At 23.9% G+C, this 24,811-nt stretch overlaps 3 protein-coding genes and 1 non-coding gene across 11 annotated transcripts; 2 read left to right on the top strand and 2 right to left on the bottom strand.

Annotated features, from left to right (window-relative positions):
- Positions 1-304: 304 nt before the first annotated feature.
- On the bottom strand, positions 305-376 carry Trnad-guc. Its single transcript has one exon. It is a non-coding gene; the product is annotated as a tRNA-Asp (tRNA).
- Positions 377-15,738: 15,362 nt separating this feature from the next.
- On the top strand, positions 15,739-21,930 carry LOC122855506 (liprin-beta-1-like). Of its 8 annotated transcripts, none has more exons than XM_044156928.1 (10): positions 17,662-18,360; positions 18,436-18,656; positions 18,737-18,843; positions 18,928-19,291; positions 19,484-19,777; positions 19,854-19,944; positions 20,311-20,606; positions 20,680-21,228; positions 21,311-21,407; positions 21,825-21,930. In XM_044156928.1, the coding sequence occupies exons 1-10, from the start codon at positions 18,273-18,275 to the stop codon at positions 21,866-21,868; spliced, it is 2,151 nt and encodes a 716-aa protein (XP_044012863.1). In that variant the 5' UTR covers positions 17,662-18,272; the 3' UTR covers positions 21,869-21,930. The 8 variants fall into 8 exon arrangements, with proteins under 8 accessions (XP_044012868.1, XP_044012865.1, XP_044012867.1 ...); XM_044156926.1 differs by having other exon boundaries at positions 19,854-20,049; XM_044156933.1 differs by lacking the exons at positions 17,662-18,360; positions 18,436-18,656; positions 18,737-18,843; positions 18,928-19,291 and adding exons at positions 15,739-16,318; positions 16,679-16,814; positions 16,877-17,043.
- Positions 21,931-22,299: 369 nt separating this feature from the next.
- On the bottom strand, positions 22,300-23,104 carry LOC122855507. The gene is made up of 3 exons (XM_044156934.1): positions 22,819-23,104; positions 22,458-22,717; positions 22,300-22,387 (listed from the first exon to the last, which is right to left on the bottom strand). The coding sequence occupies exons 1-3, from the start codon at positions 22,870-22,872 to the stop codon at positions 22,300-22,302; spliced, it is 402 nt and encodes a 133-aa protein (XP_044012869.1). The 5' UTR covers positions 22,873-23,104.
- A 77-nt stretch (positions 23,105-23,181) lies between these two features.
- Positions 23,182-24,725, top strand: LOC122854025 (testis-specific serine/threonine-protein kinase 1-like). The gene is made up of 5 exons (XM_044154438.1): positions 23,182-23,425; positions 23,483-23,786; positions 23,846-24,405; positions 24,479-24,571; positions 24,648-24,725. Exons 1-5 carry the CDS (start codon positions 23,324-23,326, stop codon positions 24,723-24,725), a joined length of 1,137 nt encoding a protein of 378 aa, XP_044010373.1. The 5' UTR covers positions 23,182-23,323.
- Positions 24,726-24,811: the final 86 nt, after the last annotated feature.

Below are 24,811 nucleotides of genomic sequence, written 5' to 3'. Positions count from 1 at the left end.
TAATCCATACATTTACGATGAGATTGATACTATATTATTTTATCATGCGACTAAAATTAACTAAAGATTTTTCATCATTTAAAGAACATGCTTGAAAATCAATTTTACTTAAATAATATATATTTTTATAAGCTATTTTAAAACTGCTCGAAAAATGTAATTGAAAATTAAATTTAATTATTCATAGAAATTTTAACAATTAATTTATACATCATTGACAAAATTAAAAAATTGATTATTATTTTATATAAATTTATTTATTTATTAATATTTAATTTTGAATTTAAAAAATGCAAAAAATAAACTCTCCGGCCGGGACTTGAACCCGGGTCTCCCGCGTGACAGGCGGGGATACTGACCCCTATACTACCGAAGAGATGAATGCAAAAAGTCTTTTCGGTTATATCAAGCTAATGTCAGAATTATTTAATTGATTTAATGTATTATCTAGCCAATCAAGTAATTAAAAAAAAAATGTCAAAGTAATTAGTGTGATTTTTTTTTATTAAATTTTAATTTTTTACATCATTATCTCCATCTGTTCATTAAATATATAAATTTAAACTTTTTTTTTTTCTTTTTTTTATGTCCTTTTACAATCTAATGATCGTCGCCGGTTTTTCAATGAAAAAATATCCATTGTGATTTTGTCTTTTTGACGATATCGATATTCAATTCATTCATATATTTATTTACACTCATTATCTCCATTAACCAGTTAACGATGAGTCATTTAAATAAAAAAAAAAAAAAATTCACTTCATCATTATCGATCTCATCTTTCAACAGCATCTCATTCTCTCTTTGCTAATTTGTCTCTTATTTTATTTCATTTTCTTTTTTTTTTTTTTTCATAATCATTTGCGTCCTGTCATCATCTCCAACCCCACCCACATGTTATTTTTTTTTTTTTATCACAATCCCATTGGGAAAAGTTGATAACAACTTTGTATGCATATTAAAAAAAATTAAAACAAATAAAAAATTTTAATTTTTTACATTTAAATTTTCAACAAAACTCAAGGTTTTTTTTTTATTCTCAATAATAAAAAAGTGTTAATTTTAAAATCCTATTGTTGAAATTATTTAATAAAAATTTTTTTTTCTATCAATTTAAATAATAATAGAAAAAAAAAAATAAAATAGTTTTCATTCAAATGGATTGTCAACTCACAGAATAAATCCAACATTCTTCTGATTAAATTTAAAATAGAAAAAAAAAATAGTATTACGTTTCAAAGGCCATTAAATTATTGCTATTCTCTATTTGCTATAATTTTTCTTTTGTTTAAATAATCATTATTATTATTCTTTCATCATCAACGACAATATATGATTGTCCTCGCTTCATTGGAATTTACACTTTAACACCAAGACAAAACTAAACCTGTTAGAAGCTTTGAATATTTTTTATTTATTTTATTTCATCCTCTATCAAGTTACATGTTTTAAAATAAATAAAAAAATATATTATATTCTCGCTTTTATCTAAATTAAATGGGTAGATAAAAAATATAAAAAGTATCCCAAAAAAAAAAAAAAAAAAGGATAAAAATAAAACTAGTCTTTAAGTATCCTAATATTTTATATCATCAAAGGCGTGAATTAAAAATTTGATAATACACATAATAAAATGATATCTTTGTAATGATTAATAAATGTGTATAAATTTGTAAATAAATATGTTAATATTTGGTAAAATAATATGCAAAATAACATCAACAAAAATATGATATGGATAAATTTTAAAAGCAGTACAGTTATATAATAATTATTATTGTTTTTATTAGCTTTTGCATGTTGTGTGTTTGTGTGTATAAATATGTTCATTGCCTTGAGCTCATGAATGCATATTTTCTTGAGTTTAAATGTAACGGATTTACGTTTTAAATGGCCTTTAACATAGCCAACTGCATAATAGCTTGCTTGAGCTTTGGCCCATTGTCTAGAAGTGAGTAACATTGACAAAGATATACATGAGGACAGTCAACTTGAAAAGACCAAAATTATGATAAAGATAAATTTTTTCATTTAAATAAAATTAACATACTATATTTACTTGTTTTTTTATATTTTTTTTTTTTTTTTTTGTTTATTCAACGTAGAAAATATATACGCATTTGTACTACTTTTATATTTTCAATTTATTTATCTTTTTATTTTTCTTTTATGAGGAAAAAAAATATATAATATTAGGTATCATTAATATTCAATTTTAATACAACTCTTTTTATTTGTCATAAAAGAAATTTTTTTTTTTTGTGTGCTCATGGTATGCATTGCATATATAGTATTATTATTTTTGTCCCATCAGGATACGGATGTTCAATGGTCGTGTGAAATCACGAGACTAGAATAAAGATGAATACTCGAGCATGTTCGGGGAAACGAAAATAAGCCATATGAATACGTGATAAATGTCTAGGTACAACTAGAATAACTTAAAAATGTCGAAATAATTTTTTTTATTTTTATTTTATTAGTTGAAAGATTTTTTATTTTTGTATTCATGTTGAAATGTATTATTTAAATATTTTCAAATTTGATATTCTTGCTTGATATTAAATTATATAAATTAAATTAACCATAATATATTTAACTGCATATTTTTTAATTTAATTTAATTAATTTTTAAATATTAAATATTTTACTCTTAGCCTTTTTTTTATTTATTGTGTTTTTTTTCTTTGGGCCATTTAAAATTTGATGAATTTTTTAAAATTATTAAATGATTGTTTTTAAATATATGGGGCTTATAAATTTAATTGAAATTATTTAAACAAAGCTTTGGATAAATTTTTGATATATTATATTTAAATTTATTCTTGGTTATCAGCAGATGAATCTATGTCAAATATATATACGTGTAATTTTACTTTTTAATTCATCATTGAATAAATAAAAATATTAAACAATTTAAATATTCAATGCAAAATTTATAGTGTATAGAAAAAAAAAAAAAATAATAAATGGACCATCATAATACAACTATCTTTTTCCATCTCGCTTTTGAATGTTGGCCATAGCGCCTGAAGTCCCCGGCACGACTTTGCAAAACTTGTTATCGCAGTAACAAAGACACTAACTCACCGGAGTTTCCCAATTTCATTGCTCAAACTAGTTGCAAACGTGGATTCTAATGGTATGTATTTGTCGCCTGGGAACCCGTCACTATATCTCTGAAGGATATATAAATTTTATTACTATTTTTTAAAACAATAAACTACAAAAAAAAAACCCCAAATCATATCAAAAATAAATTATTAAAACTTCACAAAGTTTTTCTTTTTATAAACCTTGTAAATTTTAAAAGCAAATTTTTTAAAATAATTTTAGTAGCTTTATATTTGAACTATATAAATACATGTAATTTTTATATATTTATTTTTATTTTGTTGAATAGTTATGGACTTTTGGAGTATTAAATAAATTTTGAAAATACATAATACTCTTGTGAATATTACAGAGAGTAAATGTTTCAAGAGGACATAATAAATAAAAAATAATAATATGTATTAAAAATTAAATTTAACAAAAAAGTTTGTTGACATATTGTTGAGTATAAAGGATATAACAATCCAGATGATGACCCTCATGGAAAATTACAAATTTTTATATTTCATGCGATACCTTTAAAGTTTAGTTATGAAACAAGTTACAATAAATGACTTTATAAACAATGGTATGTTGTATAAAAAATAAAAAACTTTGTGATTCATGTATTGAGGGTAAAAAGAAAAAAAAAAAAAAATATAAATGTTAAAAAGAGTTGTAAGAGAAAGAAGGTAGTAGAGAGTCAACTGACAACTAGCAATTCCCAGCACCTTCAATGGGTTGACTTTAAAAAATAGTTGAAAATAAAAATAATAATAATGAAATAAAAAAAAAGTAAAAATTCAATGGAGAATGAACGGTACTTGAGTACATAACGAACGGTCAACTGTAAGAAACATGTTAAATCGTGAATCATGAACGACAAGAGAATCAGCGGTGACACTTTGAAAAATCATAAATGACAAGTCGTGGGGTCTCATCGTCGACATCATCACATTTATCTTATTGTCGTGAAATAAGTCACACTTGGTACGAGTGCCCAATTTAATATCAATATATAAATACCATATTAATCAATTTTAAATATATTACAATACTAATAAATTTAGTTTTTAAAATAATAATTCAATTCATTTGAGAAATAAAAATTGATCAATTAAAATTTCCTTATTTATTAGAAAAAAAAAAAAATTGAATTAAACAGAAAAAATACTCTGTTTTTATATTATTGATAAATTTAAATTTTAAAAATATGTAAAATTACATTAAAATATACTAAAAAAATATCAAATTTAATTTACTATTTTTATATGATTTAAAATATTATTAAAAAAACAATTTAATAATAATATTTTCCGTAAAATTTTACAAGTAATTTTTAATTTTTTTTGCATCTGCCAAAGTGATAGATAATTCACTGAAAAAATTTTGCCAAGAACCATATAAATAAACTAAAAAAATTCATTGAATTTTTTTTCATAAAATTTATAAAAAATAGAATAAAAAAAAATCTAATAATCTATTTAAATTATTTGTCTCAATGCAATAGGTAATTGACCTCAATTTTTCTTAGCTTCATCTCATAGAACAATATATTTTTCATCATCATTTCTCAACTCAATAATGTAGGACAATTAAAAATGACATCAAGAAAAATAATTTAAAATAGAATATAGAAAATAAAACGACCATTTCAGGAATTTTTATAATGCAAAAAAAAAAAAATAATAATAACAATAATTGACCGCTCCCACGATAAGTATCTTTTTTATTATTTTTTTATTAACATTGTTTGTATTCTGTCTGCAAAGCCATGGTTGTTTAGCTCATCGTCTCATCGATTTCATACCATGACTCATCGTTGTCTCATTGTTGGTTAAATTTCCACAACATTCAAACAATTATTATTATCATCATTATAAAAAAATTATTATTTCGCATCCAAAATATATGTACACAAACCAATAAATTTGTAAAAAGTTTATTCATCCAAAAGATTTACGGTCATATTTATCGTTTTTCTATATACACACATGTACATTATGTACGAAAAAAAAAAATTAAAAAAATACATACGAGAGCATCACATTGAAATAAACTAAATGGATTTTTTTTTTTTTATATTCATTTTTAAATAAATTGTTTTCTTTTGTTTGATTATTTATGCCAAACAAATTGCACGATGCTAAAACTGCAGTGCAGATTGCCAAGTTTTCCTTCAACCTCAACAATGAATGACCAAGCATTAGCATTTTTATCATCTTTATATATATTTTTATATATACTTTATTTTTATTATTTAAAAAAAAAAAAAAATATTTATGAAATAAAAAAAGAAAGTTACGTTGTTGTCTTTTTTCTTTTTTTATCTTTTTTTTACTGTACAACTCACGCATCATGTATGATAATTTTTAAAACTTTAAAATATAAAATTCAATGTTTAAAATTATTTAAAATTTATTATTTAATTTATTTAAACAAATATGCAAGTGTCTTTTTTTTTTTTTAAATATAAATTAAACAGTTCATATATATTCATTGAAATAAAATATATAAAATAGTAATACATAAATAATCACTGTTGTTGATAATAAAAAATAATAAAAAATGATATATATTTTTCAAGCGCATAATCAATAACAAAAAGAAAATGAAAATATAAAAAAAAAAACGAAATAAAGATAAAAGAAAATGAGAAAAAAAAAAATTCAAAGCTATATAAAAAATTTAGGTCATATCGATGAGCCAATTTTTGCTCATACCCCATTTCACCCCTTTTCAAAAAATCATGTATATTATGTTAGTCTACTTAAAATATAATAATAATAACACCGAAAAAAGGGAACCAATATTACGTTTAAAAAAAAAATTTCCCATAGTATTTTTTATATTGGGAATATATTTTAAAAATGATTATTAATTTATTTTTTTTTTTTTGTATTATCTTTTGTAAAAATAAAATTTTAACGAGCAACTGCAACTGCAGCAGCAGTACAATGTCATTAAATATTTTTTTAATTTAAAAAGATTTTATTTTTACTTGTCATTACATTGTATACGCGTATTTAAATTATTTCTAAAAAGAATATTTAAAAATCACAATAACAATATGAAAAAATCATGAAAAAAAAAAAAAATACAAAAAAGACGTAATACATTTTTGCATATAATAAAACTAGGATTACATCAGGATGTTATTTTTTTTTTTTTTTTGAATTTTATCAAATATACTCTCTTAATATTGATATATTTATTTTCATATATAAAAATCGATATTATGTTGAGTGTATTTGAGAAAAAAAGTGTTACGAATGTACGAGTGAAAATACACTGACAAAATGTTTGAAAATAGAATTCTCAGAGTATCGAATAACAATTTATTTTGAATTGGAATAGCCTAGGAAAAAATAAAGACACTGAAAATATATATAAATGACATGTGCACATGTAAAGCAATGTGTGCCTATCGATATATATATAAAGTAACTACGAGAAAGAATAATAAAAGAAAAAAAAAAAATATAACATACACAGTGCCCAAAAAGATGTTATCTTGTTGGTGGGATACATAATAAAAAGAAGAGCCAATGAAAGGTTGCCTTTTTCTCCCTTTTGTACTAAATATATATAATACAAAATCATCCCTCAAATATACCATCCCTCTCTACCACTTTGTACCAAACCAATAAAAACAACAATTGTTATTTGATCCAGTAAAAGCGATTAAATTTCTTTGACATTGTTGCTATTTTAAATTATCAATTCCACCTTTTCATACGTATCATTTTCATTTTTCAATTTATTATTTTTTTCCATATACTATTTATTATCGAAAATTTATCATTATTTTTTTATTTTAAAATTTTCTTTTTGCCAGCTGCATAAAATCGTCATTGATTTTTTTTTTTTCGATCAAAATATATATATTGCCAAGATTGTTTTTTATTTTTTAAATTTATAGAATTTATATATAGAATTGATGAAAGAATATTTTTTTTTTTTTTTTAAATAACTCTATTGTAAATTTAATTAAACTTTTGTCATTTGAAATGACTCATTTTTAATTATAAAAATAAAAGTTTATAATTTTTTAGTTAAAAATTTGTTTTGACCGAAAAAAAAATCAAGTTTAAAAATAAAAAATAAAGCTTCAGTGTTAAATAAACTTTTTTTGTTTGAAATATAATTTGTAGCTTGTTGATTATATATGGTATATGCATAGCAGGTGATGGTGTACTTGGTTGTTAAGTATTTAATATTTTTGTGCATTTAGGAACAAAAGTCGACTAAAGTTTCATTTCCGCGGTCCAACTACAAATGAAGAATACATAAAAAAATATATACTATGTATATATAAAGTAAAAAAAAAAAAATTGTAGAAAAAGGTTTTTGTCCTGTGTAAACATGGTACCTTTGATAGTTGGGTCTGTTAAAATAGTCTTTGTGGTTTTATGTACATAACCGGGGGCGCCTTGTCTCGCATATACACTAGTTTTTCTTATTCGAAAAATTATATTATTTTTTTTTCCCTTTTTTAAATTTATATAAGACGATGAAAATGTGAAAAAAAAATATATGTCTCAAAATTTTTAGACGTTAATGGAGAAGTGATGGAAAGTATAAAAGAATACATATTTAAACATCTGTCCTCTTAATAAAAAAAAAAAAAAATTATAAAACCGATTTGTAGCAAAAAAAAATAATAAAAGATTTCAAGTGTATACTCAGTAAAGTACCAGCAATCGTTGTTCTAACATTTAAAATAATTATTTACCAAGAAATTCAATAAAATACATAAAATAAATAATTTAGAAAAATTTGCTTCTGTATGTATTTACTGATATTGAAATCGATGAGAATTTTAAATAAAAAAAAAAGAACAAGAATTCGTTCAAATAATAAATATCAAAGAAAGAAAAATAAATAAATAAATAAATGTTTATTTGAATAGCAATCATCAATTTAATTCATCTCATTATTGACTGTAAAAAAAAGGACAGTTCTTTTCAGGCTCATTGACTTACTTGATTCTCTTATTCATCGAATATTAACGTTGTTTAAATAATAAAAAAAAAAAAAAAATAAACAGAGAGAGAGAGAATAAAGAATGAGCCAAAAAATTAACCACACCTGATGCAATTTATGATGAGTTGATGATAGCTAAGCAACGAGGTAACGTTGAATACCCTCATCCTCCTCCCACCTTGTTCAATAAAATATCTTATTACCTCGTGAATTGGCCCAAGCTTTAATAACCGAATATTCCAGCCAGACCGTAACGTCAAGGTGCGGAGTTTTTATTCCTGTCGTTTTTAAAAAAAAAACAAACTTTTTTTTTTTTTTTTACCTTTTTAAATTAGCTTTATCCTTTTGAAAGTAAATTTGACAGCCAAAAATGTTTTTTTTTTATCTATAAAATTTACAATTAACAAAAATTATATTTATCTATTTAATTATTAAATTTTTTTTAAGAAAATAAAATATGACAGAATTACAGGTAAAAAAAAAAAGCTTTTGATTTTTTTCCTTTTAAATTAAAAAATTGAAAAAAATATTTGAAAAAAAAAAAACTAAATTAATTTAACATATTATACTTTGACAGGTTTTTTTTTTTCTATTTCTATTTTCATTAAACATTTACAATTAAAAAAATAATAATAATAATTTATAAAATATATTTTCTATACACCCAACTGTGAGATAGAATTGAATATCAATTTTTCTTAATTTTAATTGATATTTTAAAAATATATTTTCAAGATCAATTGTATAGATTAAAAACCAATCAAATACCAACATGATTTTAATAAATTCATGAAAAACATTTAATGATTGATGCCTCAACTTTAAAGTTATCCACTCACTTATAACGACTCGTCACTTGATATTTTTTAAACACGTCAAAGTGTTTGGATGATTAATACTTTTATTTGTTACTTAATTTTAAACAATTTAAGATTAATAAATAATAAATAAATTATATATATATACAATATATATTATATACAACTACAATAATGATGAGATATATTAATTTATATCTTTATATTTAAACGAATATCTAAAATATATTTTAACATCAACTTACGTTTCAATACATTGATGAAAATTTAACACAAAATAATAATTTAATTCATGATATTAACTTAATTGTATCTAATTTTTAAATCAATATATTTAATATTACATCATATTATAAATTAATTAATATATAATAAATTAAATATATTATTTTTAAATATTAACATTTTATCATTAATTATATAAATAAACAAAATATATTAATATCAACTAATGAATATAATACATAAGATTCTTAATCGGTATTTATATCATATTATCAAATATTAAGTCAACATTACATAAGATTTGATTGATTTATATAAATGATATATTTTCATATTCATATAAAAATATATTATTAAAAAACACAAATTATTATAAAATATAAAACAAAAAAGTTACATACACAAGACAAATTGACATATAAAGACAAGATTCTTTTCCGGTTTTACAAATTTATCATATAAGGTATTACAAAGTTGTTCAAAAAAATAATGATATATATAAATTCTTATTCAGTTGTGGGTATAAATACATCAAATGATAACAAAAAAAAATTCATGAAAAAAGACATTATATAGAAAATAAATACTTCTGTTTCATCATGTTGGATTTTGATCAATTCTCAAGATCTATATATGTTTCAAGTTCAAGAAAACTCTTATACCAATGAGCATTATTATTTTTTACTTATACGATTTCTATCTAAAAGTATCACTGTACAATTTTTCATTATTATTATATATATCTTTTCAAAGTTTAAACTAGATTGTCGGACTTCCTTTAGAGTTTAGAACCATCACTGTTATTCAGCAATTTTCATCAGGATGTCGTCCTTCCCCTTGGGCTCCTCAAAAGTATAGAGAAAAAAAAAAAAAAAACCCGCGCCAGACAACTCAAAATTTCCTGTCAGACGTAAAAAAAAATTTCCCCCTTGGACTGAATCATTTACGACATGTGGAAATCATGTTGGGGATTATAGCTATTTTCCATAAGAAAAAAAAAAAATTATTTTATAATAAATGTCGCATGTTAGATATTCTTTACTCAACACTTAATCAGTTGGAGTCATGGGTTCACACATTTTTAACTATTTCAACACTATTTTTATATTATTTTTCTTATCGCAGTTGCATTTGTAGTTTCGTTTACATAGTTGTGCGTTAAAATATAAATGAAAATATTAATATCACGTATAAAGGAACCGAAAAATCTTTGAACAAAATGCCGCAACAGTTGCATATGTAGAACGACCAAGGTTCAAATATGGTATACCTGGTTGAAGAAAACTAGAATGGAACCCAACCGTTAAAATTCATTTGTCTTCCATCGAGAGGGATGCTTTTATATTGCTATATATTTTTTTTTTTTTCATTCTTTTACTGCCCCTTTTTGTTATTTTACTTTTTTTTTTTTTCAGGGAAATTTAAATTATGCCTTTGGGGTGTGTACTCTAGTCAAACGAACTAGACAGAATTCTAGAAAAAAAAGCAAGCTTATTTACTGTTTGATGGGGGTGTGGTATCAAGTGATAATTGCTAATGTCTGTTGAAAAAAAAAAAAAAAGGTAAATTGTTGATAAAGGAAATTATTCACCACCTGTTTGATGTAATTTTTATTTATTTTATTTTTCAAACCAATGATTCTTATCGTCATTGCACATGACTGGTTTTAAGATGAATATTCAAGTTAATTTTAGTTGAAGAAAATTATTTATTTTTTTTCATTTTTAATTTACATTTTAATATGTATTTATTTTATCATCATTCTCTTTCAATTTAATCTGTGAGGATTGAATGATGAATGACATAACGAGATCGATTTATCAGAAGGTGATTCGGTGGTTACGGGAAGAGAAGAAGATCTACTACATAATATAACAAATGACCAAAGTCAAATAAAATAAAATAAAGAGTTGAAGAAATGAAAAAGAGAATAAAAAATATAAAAAGATAAATGTAACAAGAGAAACCAGTGGACGTTAACAATTTCGGTAGTTAAACGAACGCTTTTTTTTTTTTATATTTTTTATTTTTTCTAATTTAATTTTTTTTTTTTACTCTATTTCATGAGAAAGATTGTTAGTGTAGTTAAGTTGCAGTGTTGGCGATAACGAGGCGACGACCGGAAACTAAATATACACGTGTTTCTATTTATCTTTTATTTTCTCGAAAAAAAAACATATCAAATCACAAAGTGCCCTATTATAATTTAACTTTATCAATTGTTTTAAAAATAAATTTAATAATAAAATTTTAAAAAAATTTAATCGCTTGCTTGCATTGATAAGTAAATAAATAAATTATAATACTATTATCATTATAAAATACTCTCAATAATAATCAACTTGTCTAATTGAATTTTTTAATTATATAAAAATAAAAAAAAACAATTATAAAACTTGGAGAATTTATATTATTTTCTCTATATGGATAAAATTTAAAACAATAATTATCTGATGACTCAATATGCTTAAGTATACCCTAATTTATAAAAATCTTGTTAAAAAAAAATTTTAATATAAAAAAAAATAGATAGAAAAATTCAAACGCCTTTGAATTATGTTCAAATTTGACATATAAAAAAATACGAATCTTTCTAATGACCCGTATATAAAGAATTGAATAAAAAAAAATATAAAAAAAATTTATTACTCATCGTTTATAGTATATAATTATACACTACTGTTGATCATTATTCATTTTTTTATTTATTTTTTAAATAATTATTTAGTATATAAACAATGTAGCTTCTTCAAATTGATTATAAATTATTTGTTAAATGTTTTTTCTTCTTCATCAATACAAATACCAACAAAATTGTTAAAAAAAAAAAAAAAAAAAACAAATAAATAATTGCAAAAAAGATATTTACATAATTAATAGATCATTTATTTGTTTATTTTTTTAAAGGCTTAAGTGCATTCAATAGATAACATGGCCAACAAATTCACAGCAACACGTGAAAAACATTTAAACAGCCCTCAAGTATTTTAAAATTTTATATATAAAAAAAACCCCTGTGAAGCAGGGGGATCAATTATTGTGAGAATGACTTTTTGGTATTTTCAATGAGCACATATAAACCAACATACATTTTTACATTTAAACCCACACATTTAAAAAATAGAAAAAAAAAAAAAAGTAGCTAGCTAAGCTAACGGGGTTCTACATCGCGTTCCCAACGGACCTTTTTTTTTTTTTTATGTTTTTTTTCTATTTCCATCCTCACGTTTCTTATATATACTTGTTGTTTTTTTAATTTTTTTTTTTTTATATTGAGAAAACGAGGAGGCTACTAAATGTCTTTGAGAATTTTTAAGAGAAATAAAAAAAAAAAAAAAACAGAACCAATCGTCCCAATCGTGCGAACCTCAAGCAACAAACCAACTGGATGATGACATGCTACATTGAAGGATTTTTTAAAATACCCAGAGGCTAAAATAATATAAAATGAATTATTTTTTTAAAATTTACTAAAGATCCTTTTTTTTATTCCTCTTTTGATCCTCAATATTTATCTTAACTTCAAATATATACTGAATATTCTTTTCAATTTTTTTTACGACACAAATGTATTTTATTTTTTTAAATATAAATAATAGTTTAATGACCTGACATAATATTCTCGAGTCTTCAATCATTAAGTATATTTTCACTAATTATAAATAATAATTTTACTCCAAATAACTTGAAATTTACCGTTAAAAAAATACGTATATATACTTCACTCAATTTTTTTTTTCCACAACAAAAAATGAATGAAAATATTTAAAAGTTTTTTGAGATGTCCCAGTTTAATAGTTTCAAAAAAAATAGACACATTTTGCATATATTGTGTATCTCAAAACTGGTGACAAGCACAAGATACTCTTGTGTATAAATTGTTTTTTTCTTTGACATAAAATGTGAATAAAAAAACTTTTAACTTTATTCGATATACATCTTACAAGAATCACGTTGAATAAATGAATTTTTCAAAGTTTAAAATATAAAATACACAAGATGATGATGATGATGATCAAGAGAATAATAAAAAGAAAAAAAAAAAAAAAAAGTACTTAGTACTATATAAGGTAAACATGAATCTGTTGATTGTCATAATTCAAAAGTCGAAGGTAACGAGATCTTCATTTAAACCACAATAAAAAAAAACTTGTTAACCATCAAAACAAATGATTAATAAAAAAGAAGGAAAAAAAAAAAAATATTTAATAATGATAATTAAACTTTTTTTTTTTCCATCAGATATAGTGGTGGGTTGGTTGGCAAATGGCAAATGAGTATTTTAGGTATATGAAATTGAACAATCCCCCCATCATCATCAAGGATGACCGTGCTCCGCCTCGGCTACTTCGTCATTCAGCTTTAATACTGTATTTCTTTGGAATAAACCAACTTGATTAACAAGACTACCTTCTTAAAACTAATACATGAAAAAAAAATATATAATCATGCCAAATAACAATAAAATTTATACACATAATAACCGTTATATATTTAATTACAAATCTTGTTAGCGAAAAAATTATATTTCATTGTTATTTTATCATCATCACCTAATTTTCATGCACTACATTATCAACTAATTTAATATTTTTCAAGTTATTTAAAATTTTTTTAAATTATTTATACTATTTTAGACATCAATCATATCTCATTAACTTGGTAGCCAATAAATGCTCATCAGAATGATCAATATTATCAAATGGTACCAATCAATATATTTTGATCAATAGGCGTTACCATTTGAATTATATATAAATATATTATTTGTATATATAAAAATATCATCATGTTGAAAGGTTTAAAAAAAGGGATATATTTAAAAAAAAAAAAAAAAAACAAAACTATGAACACGCTCCCTGGATCAAAAAAAAAAAATCGTAAACTAGAGTCATAGAGTCAGCAGGGTTACTCATAAAAAGTCGATAATTTTTCTTAAAGATTATATAATTTTTTTTTTTTATGAATTTACAAGTTTTAAAATCGTCGACAGTTGATTTTTATATTTTTTTTTCTTGTCTAAAATAAAGAATAACGAGCGGCCTGTAATTAGAAATATTCTGGGCGGAGTAAGGAGAGAAACTGAAGGAAGCAAAACTTTTTAGATACCGAAAATAACGCATTGGACCATCAGAAAGATATGTATTTTTTTTTTAAATATTTTTCGTCATGGGGTAAGCTAGGCGTGGCGTAGACCATCACTATGATCATTTTTGAAAAACTGTAAATGGGTGGATCAATCCATATGGTTTTTTAAAAAATTTTAAATTTATTTGAATTTAGGCTGATTTTTATATCTTGTAAATAAATTCCTTATTTTTTTCTTTAACATATTTAATAGCCTGTCGTATGGTGGTTTTGAACCTATGTTACATTTTTTTTTTTTTTCTGTCGATTTTGTTTACCTATGCATAATTTATTGCAACGGTGGATATTTTCCCTTGACGGTAGACTCTTATTTATACTTTTTTTTTTATATCGTTATTGAACCTGTTTTGTTTGTTTCTCTTTTACTTTTTTTTTTCAATTAATTTTGAGTCGTTTAGAAATTGATTAACTTACCTAAATGAGCTTGAAGCTGGAGAAATTATTTTTTCATAAATCGTCTATATTGATGCTACGATTTTCATCATGTTTAATTGATTAGAAACAGCTTCAACCTGTTTAGAAAATATAAAAATATAAATGGGTTTGTTAGACGTACTTTATTTTGATTTATTAAACCAAAAAAAAAATTGGTTCAATGAAAAAACAGACGGATACAATGACGTCATGTTTTGATAAATTGTTAATTATTTTACCAGTCAGTTTGTTGATGATCTGGAGTATTTATTTTTACACTTCACTATTATTGTCAAACAATTTAAATTAACTTGAACTTTTTTATAAACGATTGTTGTGAAAATTGAAAAATTTTAATTATAATTTACGATGAGACAATTGTTGATTCTGCCAGGTCCAGACACAACACACGACGCCATTCTGTGACAAAAATTAGCTAACGACAATTTTGGCAAGCTATTCTATTGGTAGCTGGCTTTTGTTTTATGTCTGCTGTTTTATTGGCTGTTGTTATTTTACCAATTGCATGATCCTGAAAGATAATTGACCAACTAAAATCGAAGGATAATTTCAAATTTATATCAACAATTCTGTTGGATCAAGAATTTGGCAAAGAGAAAAAGTATTTTTATATGAAAATTGGTAATTAATTTTCATTTTTTAATTGTTTATTTTATACAATTAATGGATTATTCATGAAGTGTTCTTTTTAATTAAAATAAAATCTAGAACAAAAAGCCATTTTCCCCAGTTTAAATTTGAGCCAATGATTGAACGTAAAAAATGTCTAGAGATACCGCCATACTACCAATCTCAATTTGAACTAATTTGAATTTTAAATTAAAAAAAAAAGAGTAGAAATATTTATCAATAAATATAAACAATATTATAAATAAAATTATTGAATAATAAAAAAAATTTAGAAACGTAATTAATCATTGTTCAAAAATACAAAAGAAATAAATAAATAAATTTTTTTTTAACTTTTAATCTTTCAAGGTTGGCAATGATGATTATATGTCAAAAAAAAAAAAAAAAAATAGATGACAAATGACAATAATAATGCCATTGATAACAGCGAAATAAATTATTTTTTTTTATAATATAAATCACGTGTTATATGTTAAAAAATTTCATAATAAATTAATTTTCCTAAAGAAATTTAACTTTTTATTTCACATAAGTTTGTGAATAAAAAAAAATGTAAACAAGTGTCGCCATTTTTTTTTAACATATGCTTTTGTTTATCATCAATATTAACAACAATCTCGAATAAAAAAATAATAAAACAAATTGGCCAATTTGTTGACGATACAAGTGGATAATAAATATTTTTTTACGTAATTATTAAGTAACTCGATGTCGATAATTTCGTAAAAACAACAACAAAAATATTTACATTATTATTAATAATTAATTTGTGTTTATTATCAATTACTCAATTGATCCAACAGTTCATTTTTTTATTAATTTATCAACTTAAATTAAAAAACATAACCCAATTTGTTTTTTTAAATAATTAAACATAAAAAAAAGTGACATTTTTTTATTATTTTTCTGACCGGCTTCACATCATCCCCTGGAGTTTCATTGAAAAAAAAAAAAAAACAAAAACAATTATCAAATGTCTTAAGGTAAGGATCAATTACATAAAAATAATTTCTTTTTTGAAATCCAAAATAACATGTGCAACAAGTGTCAATTGATATCTGAAAATGGCGTGGGGGATAAAATGGGGTGGGGTTTTTTTTCATCACACAATTACCTGTTGATTAATCAACTATACAACTAGATAAAATAATCATATACAATTGTCTTTATATTTTGTAAATAAAATCACGTAAATCATGTGGTCCATGAGTATGTTTTTTTTTGACAAATTATAATTAATAATAATTGGGAGGGGCATTAAAATATATGAAAAAAAAATTTGACCTAAATAATTAATGATTTTTCATGCAATAAATAATATTTTTATCTTTTTTTAATTTCAGATACTTGCAATGGGAAAAGGTGAGGTAGACAATTCAACTGAGAGAGGCGAATCAACGACATTCCTTGCCACAAATTCAACAGAGGCAAGTAAAATGCTGGAGGCTGCATTGCTTCAAATGGACGGAATATTATCTGGTAATTATAATTTTTTATTTGCTCATTTATTTAGCTCAATGAATTTTTAAAATTGTATTTAGGTGCATGTGCTGAAGCACCAGAAGGTGGATCAACAGATTCAAAAGATTCAATCAAAGATGCAACAAAAATACTTATTGCTGCTATTAAAAATTCATCAACATCATCATCCTTACCACCACCTCCAGATGCAACGTCAATCGATATTTTACTGCAATGGATGCAACCGGTAAGTTTCTTTTATTTTTATTTTATAATAATATTATCAGGAAGAAATTAATCATTCCATCAACTTTTTTTTTTTCAACAAAAGTTTCCTTTTTTTGTTATCAATGTAATTACATTTTCAATCTCGTTGATAATTTTAATTAAATATTCAATACCATCATCGGAAGTAGAGCTTTTTTTTTTTTACCTTTGCTATTGATTATTTTATCAATGTCAAATTTTTTTAAAATAAATTATTTTCTGTTTGATAAAATTATTCGATATTGAGAAGTTTGTTCTAATTAAGGTCAATTTATTGAATTGTAGGAAGCAATTTATTTCAATCTAATAGTAATGAATAAAAAAAATAATAATTCCATCAGTTTGTTTATCAACATGATAATATTTTTTTCCTATAAATTTAAATTTTTATTTAATTTATGAGGATGATTTTTAGTCCAATTAAAAATAATAAATGTAAAAAAAATTCTTGAAAGTTTTTGAGTATTTTAAAATTGTATTAATTAAAAAATTCACAATCGAAAAAAATTTTTCGAATTAAGAATTCTTTGTTATTTAGTAAATGTGTTAATGCTGATAGTGCATTTGAATTTTTTTCTAAATTTAGGAAACTTTAACTTTAACCACTTGGTCATGTAAAATATGTTTCATTTATTTTTTTTTCGTTTCTTCTTGTTTTGGCTTTTATTCTTGAAAAAAAATGTACAAATCGTCCCCAGCGTTGATAAACTCATCTTAACCGAGTTCAACATAGCTAATGTGTCTATTTATAACACACACACAAAACTCGATGATTTTTTCATGTTTAATTTTAGATATTTAGTCTGAGACGCGTGATCGTCCTCAAAGTCTCGACATTTGTACGACCTGCTCCTAGTTAATTTGATCGTAATTTTAATAAACTATTGTCATCAAAAAAAATATATATTTTTTCTTCAACGAATATTTGATTTATTCCACCTGGGCTTTGTTTGTTTTATTTTATTTTTTTTCTTTTTATATTGGCAAATTGCCAAGTTGATTTATTTGTATTTCTAAAAAGCCGGTTTACCACAAATTTTTTTATTTATTATTCAACAAAGTGATGATAAAAGATTTACTTATCTTTTTTTAAAATAATATTTTAAGTAATGTGTTTTATTTATTAAATGTGTTAAAGTGATTGTGGAAAAAAAATTTATTTAATCAAAAGTGATAGTGAAAAGTTAATAATAATTAAAATTATTTAAAATGGAAGATAACAGCTGGACCAATGGATGTGGAAAAAGACAAGATCTTGATCCAATTATAGAAGAAGAAAATAAAAGTATTTCAAAAGGTTTTGTTGGTTTTATTTTTCTCAAATAAAAATATTATGATATATTTATTTTTTCTTATTAATGTATTAATTTAGATTCCATGTCAGACACATCAAATTCAGCATCAACAGTTAAACCTTGGGATTGTCGATGGACGCCTTCAGAGGTGTATGATTCAACAGAATCATCATCAACATCAACAGAACAAGGACAAGATTATTCTGGTAAACATAGGCACAGATGTAGTGGTGGTGATTTTATAAATCCATCTGGTAATCATCATGATGCTTGTAGATCTCAAGGCTGTCTATGCCAGGTTTTTTATTTTTATCAATCAAATATTCATCAAATCTGTCTATCAAAATCATTTTAAAAAAAAAACTTTTTCATCAACAGACGTGTTTACTGGGCTACGCTAGATCAATACAGCTTCAAAGAAATGTTCCTAATATTTGTTCAGCTTCTTCAAATGCTGCTCTCTTGGCACCATTACTCCAACTTGGGTATAAATATAAAAATATATTTTTAAATAATTTCCATTTAGTAAATTTATTTTTAAATTAATTTTATTTTTTCTATTTTCTCAGAGAATCATGTCGTTCAATTTGTGAAAATTATTCACATGATCATCGTCATGTAATTCAACAATCACAAAATAAATCAATTAAAGAAATTTCGAAAAATTCAAAAAATATTAATATCAATAATAGTAATAATGCAGTTGGTAATAAATGCAATGGTGGTTCACTTGATAGACGAAGACGTAGATTGAGAAATAGAAGTGATCGTGATCAACGTGCAAGATCACAAAGTGATTTACTTTATTGTGACAGAGAACAACAACAACAACCACGTTCTGTTGGTCTTCCTCATTATTGTTCATTGCAACAATTTCAGTGTCACTATGGCAGTAATCCTCATGTTAATTACTGCAATAATAATAACACTGAGGTATTTTTTTATTCATTTGTGTCATCATAAAAATAAAAGAGAGACATCCCGCTTATATTTTTTAAGATAATAAAAACAAATAATAAATATTGTGTTCTTATTAATTTATTATAAACCTTGTTTATTAATCATTTATCTGTTTTTATTTATCAAGCAGCGTTTTTAATTTGTTGGCTTGTAATTTGATTACAGGAACGTTTAAGAAAATTGGAAAATGAAAGAGCTGGTTTACATATGGAAATATCTGTACTATCAGAACAAGTTGAAGCACAATCAAGTAAAATAATTGAACTTGAAAATTTATTACAAGATAAAAAAGACACAATGAGACAAATGGAAGAAGTTATACAAAAGGAAGTACTAGCAAGAAGTGCTTTGGAAACTCAAAAACTTGAACTTTTAACAACACTTTCTGAAATGAAATTACGACAAGCAAGTTTAGAACATGAAAATGTAGCATTACACAATGCATCAACGATAAATAATGTAATTTAAAAAATTATATATATATTTAATTAATTTATAATCAATTAATTGACAATTAAATTTTGGTATTAAATAGGGAGAAAAATTCAGTAGACATGCTGGACAATATTGCAGTTTACCAAGACCACCAACAACAACAACAACAACAAAAAGAGCTGTTGCATTTGGTAAGGTTTTTCATCATCAACAAATGTCTTATGTAGATGCACAAACAACGGTTCCATTGGCTGTCAGGGGATCTTCAGCAAGATGCCTATCGGCACCAGTACTAGGTTCACAACACGTAAAGTTTTCTGCAACCTACTGGCATCTTGTCTGGCTTTTTTTTTTTATATTCCCATTTCAAAAAATAATTTACATATATTCTTCAAATAATATCATTTATTCGTTTGCAATTAAATAATTAATTTTAATACCAGAATGTAATAACAACGCCTGGTTATTTTTTCAAGTTTAATTGCATGTTGAATTTAATTGACTAATTGTGTTAATGATAAATTCATTTTCTTGATTAATTTTATTTTCATGTTTAGCTGAAGAAGAAAGGATAGTGATAAATGAGAGAGAAATACCTGAAAAAGTTATTCCACCAAAATCATTGAGTGAATTATCAATGGAAGAAATTGAAGAATGGCTTGGTAGATTGGGACTTGAGTCATATGCACCAGAGCTAAGACGTTGGGGTGCAACTGGAAAAAAACTTCTTGAATCAACAAATCATCAAATTGAAAAAGAGCTTGATATTAAAAATACTTTACATAGAAAAAAAATGCTTTATGCTATTGAATGTGAAAGATGTAATGGAGTTGGATTTTTAGGATCAGAAAAGGTAGTTGAATAATTTGTTGTTTAATAAAATAATTATAAAGGTAAAAAATAAAATTTATTTAATAATTTTAAAGATGGATAATGGAGCAGTTTTACGTTGGCTTGATGACATTGGTCTTCCACAGCATAAAGAATCATTTCATAATGCAAAAATTGATGGACGTGTTCTTCATAGATTAACAACAGATGATTTAATGAGTCTTGGAGTAACTGCTCTTCTTCATGCAGTCAGTTTACGTCGTGGTATACAAATACTTCGTGAATTAAATTTTGAATTTGATAATTTAGAACGTCGTTCAGCAAATGGTGATGGAGCTGATGGTAGTAATGTTGCCATGTGGACAAATCATCGAGTAATGGAATGGCTGAGAGTTGTTGATTTAGCTGAGTATGCACCCAATATGAGAGGATCTGGTGTTCATGGTGGACTTATGATACATGATGGTAGATTTACTTCTGAATTACTTGCAACTTTATTGAGTATTCCACCATCAAAAACACTTCTTCGACGACATTTAACGACACATTTTAATCAAATTCTTGGCAGAGAAGTTGTACAACACAAAAGAGAATCAGAAAATACATTTGGATTTGTTCCATTGACACTTACTGCTCGTCTAAAAGTAAATTTATTATTTATCAATATATAATATTATTTATTTTTTAAATATTTTAATATAATTTTTATTTTATTTTTAACAACAGGCACCAAAGAAATCACAATTTACCTTAAAACGTAAAAAAAGCAAAAATGAAATTGACTATGCAAACTTAGTTTGTCCACTAGAATCATCACCACCAGGTACACCATCAACAACCTCATCAACACCTGGCAGTCCTAATTTAAATTCAGTTTAACAATTGTTAAATAACAACAAGTGTCATGGGTTTTATTAATAGCAATTAACATGTGTTAATCTAACCGACTAACGATGCCATATAGCACAAATAATGCGATAAACAAAAAAAAACCATTAATATCATTTAAAATTAGATTTAATATTGTTTTAGAAATTTCAATTCATCAAAAAACAAATTGAGCTTAATGTATTTTAGCTTTTTTTACCAGCTTTTAATGATTAATTTATATTTATTAAATAACAAATCATTAAAGCCATAACTAGTTCATAAACGTCATTTCAAAAACAAAACAAAAAAAAATATATAACAATTATTAATGATCATTTTAATTGTAAAAAAAAAAAATTTAATATTTCAGATTTAGAAGTTGTAGAACACAGAAGAATCATTGGATGCATATGAAAAAAAATAACAGAAATATTTGTTTAAAATAAAACTGGATAAATATTGTTGAAAAAAAAAAAGAGAATAAATATGAAAAAAATTTAAAACAATATGGGGACCAGGAATATTTGTTGATTGAAAAAATAAATAAAACAAAGAATCATGTATTACGACGATAAATAATTATTAACAAGTTACCATTATTATAATCAAGTGCGCGACAATATATTATAATTGCATTCTAGCATATAAATTACAGGCAAAATGATTTTTTTTTTTTTTATTAATTAAATATTTGAATTATAAATTGTTAATTCATAAATCATGAGTGCCTAAAAAAAATATATTATATATATTTTCTTTTTAACATTAATCAAGTGTGTTTAAATAATTATAAATATTGAAATATTTAATCAACAATGATGTAAAAATTTATATTAATTTTTTTTTCAAAATATACTGCTTGAAATTGTAAAGACACTTGGTTCTTTGGCTTGAATTTTTTCACTTGTCCAAGTTGATTTTTTTGACCTCTGTCTATTTTTTTATAAAAAGAAATTAATTAGAATATTTAATTGTAATATAATATTGTTATTTATTGACTTACTCAATGAGAATCATTGTGTACATTTCTGATAGTAATGCCTCAGCGATAATTGGTATTTTATTTGGATGTACATCACTTGTTATTTGTTTAATTTGTTTAACGACAATATTACAATTATCATTACCAACTTTAATAGCAAGATTAACAAGTGATTCTGCATTTATTAAATTTATTTGTGAACACTGATAGTACGATGTTAACCAGCCATATCTTGTTGTGTTTTTTATTGTTTGCCATCGATTTCTGATAATCTTTTCAACCTGATATGAATTATTTAAAAATGTAAAACAATTTAAATATAATTACTTGTTGTATTAGTTAAAAAAATTATTAATAAGTCAAATGAAAAAATACAATTTACATTACTGATTATAAGATGACCTGGTAACTCGTCTGTATTTTCAATCATCATCATGAAAAAAATATAAAATCAAGCAACGTAGAAGTCTCACATCAAACTGACCATTATAACTTTTTCTTTTTTTATCTTTTTTCAATTTGCAATAACGTATTCCTACGTGCAAGTATCGATTTAAAAACCCAACACACGAGTTTAACTCGTTATCTTTAATGTTCAATCGAGGGTGAGATAAATATAGGATATTTCAGTTTAATTAAATCAATCATGAATTAATTAAACCAATCAATTTTTTCATATATGCATAGACATTATAAATTTTTTATAAATTTCATTACTATTATTATTTTAAATTCAAAAATACAATTCATTTGTTTTTTAACCAATTTTACTATTTTTTTTTTCTTGATTTATTTCGTTAAAATATGCAACAAAATTAGTTGATTAAAATTATTTGTTATTTATTATTTAATTATATATAAAAATTTATTTATTTTAACGATGTCATATGTCGCAGCTAGAAATCAATCAAAGCCCATCAGAAGAAAAAGTATTTCAAGCACGTGGTTATAAAGTATTAGAAAAACTTGGTGAAGGATCATTTGCCAAGGTAAATTTTTAGTAATTAATTTAGAAATATTTAATTATTATTTAATAATTTAAGTAGGTTTATTTAGCTAAATACAGACCAGATAATGATTCTGAACGTGAGGTAAAACTTGCATGTAAAATTGTTGATACAACAAAAGCCCCAAAAGATTTTGTTAAAAAATTTTTACCAAGAGAATTAAATATTTTGGAACAATTAAAACATCCATATTTAATTCATGTACATAGTATATTTAAAAGACGTGCAAGATATTTTATTTTCATGAGATTTGCTGAAAAGGGAAATCTTCTTGATTATAATTTAAAACATGGTCCAATAAGTGAGACACAATCGAGAATTTGGTTTCGTCAATTAGCTCTAGGTATTTATAAAAAATAACAAATAAATAATTTTTATATTAAAAAGTTTATTATTTAAAAGGTTTACAGTATCTTCATGAACTTGATATTGCTCATCGTGATATTAAATGTGAAAATGTATTGATAACTGAACATTTAAATGTCATAATAACAGACTTTGGATTTTCACGTTATGTTGTTGATGCAAGAGGTAAAAAAATATTGAGTGATACATTTTGTGGATCATTGATGTATGCAGCACCAGAAATACTTCGTGGTTCACCATATAATCCAAAATTATCAGACACTTGGTCACTTGGTGTTATACTTTATATAATGCTAAATAAAGCAATGCCATTTGATGAAACAAATTTAAAAAAACTATATGAATTACAAACTAATTGTCGATGGAAATTTAGAAGAAAAATTATTGATACATTAAGTGAACAAGTTAAAAAAGTTGTTACAAATATGTTACTTCCTGATTGTAATAAAAGATGGAAAATTGATCAAATTGTTCGGTGTAATTGGATTGCTATGGATCCAAGGCTTGTTATTATGACACATGTTGAACAAGCTGCACTTAATCATGCTATTAATGAACGTGAAAAAAAAAAGGATCATACAAATAATAAAAAATCAGTAATAATAATACTAAATAATTCATTTTTATTTAATTAAAATTTGTTAAAATTAATATTTTTATGGACACTAGGTTTTTCATCATGATGCAGCTGCTGAACATCCAGCTATCAGTGGATTTGTTGAAGCTCAAGAAGTAACAATTATCAAAAATCCAAGTCTCAGGGTATAATATTTATTTTCTACAAATAATTATTTTACAATATTTTTTTTTATAATTTAATTATTATTTTTTTTAACAGCGTGATACAGCTGAACTCATTTCTGATTATTCAAAAAATATAACATCAACAATTCCTGACATACCAAATTATATATAAATAAAAAAAAAAATCTTTTAATCCAAAATTTATTTATATTTTTACTTGTTCAAGTTTTAAAAATTAGCGCGCTTTTTTAATATCAA

The sequence above is a fragment of the Aphidius gifuensis genome, linkage group LG4, assembly GCF_014905175.1.
Source record: "Aphidius gifuensis isolate YNYX2018 linkage group LG4, ASM1490517v1, whole genome shotgun sequence".
Taxonomy (NCBI): Eukaryota; Metazoa; Arthropoda; class Insecta; order Hymenoptera; family Braconidae; genus Aphidius; species Aphidius gifuensis.
This window is presented reverse-complemented; position numbering and strand designations above follow the sequence as displayed.